Source organism: Aphidius gifuensis, linkage group LG5, assembly GCF_014905175.1.
Source record: "Aphidius gifuensis isolate YNYX2018 linkage group LG5, ASM1490517v1, whole genome shotgun sequence".
Taxonomy (NCBI): domain Eukaryota; kingdom Metazoa; phylum Arthropoda; class Insecta; order Hymenoptera; family Braconidae; genus Aphidius; species Aphidius gifuensis.
Window position 1 is genome coordinate 9,860,324 of NC_057792.1, and position 2,507 is coordinate 9,862,830.

General features: G+C 35.9%; 1 protein-coding gene across 1 annotated transcript; it reads left to right on the forward strand.

Moving 5' to 3' along the window:
* Window positions 1-666: 666 nt before the first annotated feature.
* On the forward strand, window positions 667-1,894 carry LOC122856349. The gene is made up of 2 exons (XM_044158032.1): window positions 667-826; window positions 1,248-1,894. Exons 1-2 carry the CDS (start codon window positions 667-669, stop codon window positions 1,892-1,894), a joined length of 807 nt encoding a protein of 268 aa, XP_044013967.1.
* The last annotated feature ends 613 nt before the right edge of the window (window positions 1,895-2,507 follow it).

Below are 2,507 nucleotides of genomic sequence, written 5' to 3' on the forward strand. Positions count from 1 at the left end.
TTTTCTTTTTATTTATTAATATAAAAATATTAACGCTTAAATGCTAGTAAATATCGTAAAAAGCTTTTAAAACCGTCTTTTATAAGTAAACGAAATATTGTAAGTTAGTTGAGAACCGTTGGAAGCCGCTTTTATTCCGGTATTGTACGAGTATTTTACAAGCATTGCTTACAACCCTTGTGCGAGAGTTGTACAATGCTTGTAACTTTCAACAAGTCTTGTGTGTGTCTTGTACAAGTATTGTATACATGGCTTGTACATTGCTCGTACAAGCAGAATACACGGGAGCGATAAACCAAATCAAAAACCATCGTTGTACATACATTGTACAAGCCTTGTAACCACGCTCGTACAAGGCTTGAACGAGTATTGTAATCGATCTCAGCGATTCAGTCTGTTAACACAGCCTTGTACAAGACTTGTTCAAACCTTGTATGCAAGTATCGTTCAAGCCACGTCTACAAGGCTTGAATAAGCCATGTATTTTTAACAAAACAAGCCTTGAACAAGTCTGTTTTACACGAGACAATTCCGTCAGGGAAGAGGTTCATCATACAATCTCATATAGCTGAATTTTATAATTTACCAACAGTACAAAAGAATTCAGCCAATGACTTAGAAAAATTAGTCACAACAACATCTCAAGCTTTGAGTTCCCTGCAAGTAATGGATTGTCCACTTGGTGATGGATTGGATAATCACTTATTGGTGTTCATCCTTGAATCAAAATTGGATAAATCTACATTACATTATTGGGAACAACATCAAGGCGAAACCACCAACCCATCTACATGGGATCAGCTCAAAAAGTTCGGTTTTGATACAAGTAATTTAACTCAGCAACAACAACAATGACATCAACTCATGCCTATGAGGAAGGCTCAAACTTTATGTTCTTCATCAATGGCCAATAGTCAAACAATATCAATCAATCACACTATGAAGTCATCAACTCAGTGAAGACCAAGTGTTTTATTAGCTTTGGTGAATGTCAAAGATAACCTTGATAATTTAATTCAAGTGCGAGCCTTATTGGATCAAGGTTCTGAGATTTCCATATGCTCAGAAGACTCGGTAACTCAATTAAATTTAAAACGTTACAACTCAAGTACACCAATCATTGGGATTGGCGCAGGTCAATCACAACAATCACGTGGATGCGTATTTTTAACAATAAAATCACGTTACAATAATTACACATACTACCAAAGTTGACTGGTTTATTACCATCAATTAACATATTCAAGATGAAGATAAGCTCCAAGGCATCAATCTGGCAGATCCAGCGTATTATCAGCAAGCAAAAGCAGACGTACTATTGGGTGCTGATGTATATGGTTCTCTGTTACAAGATGGTGTTGTACAACAAATTGGTAATAATAACCATTTGACAGCTCAACAAAAACAACTTGGTTGGATCCTTTCAGGAGGAACCGATTCAAACCATTGCTCAACAACTCATCAACCAACTCGCCATTGTTTCACGATGTCAAGTGACAATGAGTTACTTCAACTAGTAAAATCATTCTGGATGCAAGAAGAAGCATTCCACGACTCATCAGCTGATCTAACTCAAGATGATCAGATATGTCTTGATCATTTCAACCAAACCCACTCAAGAACACAAGAAAGTAGATACATTGTGAAACTGCCTTTTAAATCAAACGAATTTTTCAACTACTCAAAATCAAAGCAACATGCAGAACTCATGCTCAAACGACAAGAAGTTCGTTTTGCAAAAGATCCACAACTCCATCAGCTCTACAGCTCGTTCTTAAATGAATACGAAAAACTTGGTCACATGATGCCTTCCAGGCATGATGTTGATATACGCACCATTTGTTATTTACCACATCATGGTGTAAAGAAAGAAAGCAGCTCTACAACTAAATAACGTGTTGTATTTAATGGATCTCAACTCATAGACAAAAATAAATCATTAAATGACCTATTGTATGATGGTCCTTGCCTACTTAATAATCTGAGTGATGTAATAACTCGGTGGAGACGGTATAAAATTGTCTTTTCAGCAGATGTTGAAAAGATGTACTGTCAAATATTCATTCACGAAGACGACCAAGAAAAACAAAGAATTCTGTGGCGTCCAACTCCAAATGAACAAATAAAAAGTTACACATTAAAGACTGTAACATATGGCTTGAAACCAGCTCCATTTTTAGCATTGGCAACTCTTCGACAGCTCGAAAGGATGAAGGTATAAATTATCCTTTAACCAGCTCAGTGATATCACGTTGATGATATTTTTTCTGGTGTGAGGCTTAAAAGGACTAAAGCAATACGAATAGGTTCGAAAAAAATTAAAGCAATACGTATGGGCTTAAAAAAAATTTAAGCAATACGTATGGGGGTGAAAAAAATCAAAACATCACGTATGGGATGGTAAAATAATGAAGCAATACGTATGGGGTCGAAAAAAATTAAAGCAATACTTTTGAGGCTTTAAATAATAAAAGCAATACGTATGCGGCTGGAAATAATTAAAGCAA

Coding starts and splice junctions, on each gene's coding strand:
- LOC122856349 (XM_044158032.1), top strand. CDS start 667: ATGGATTGTCCACTTGGTGATGGATTGGATAATCACTTATTGGTGTTC. Junction 827..1,247: donor AAAGTTCGGTTTTGATACAA/GTAATTTAACTC, acceptor AACATATTCAAG/ATGAAGATAAGCTCCAAGGC.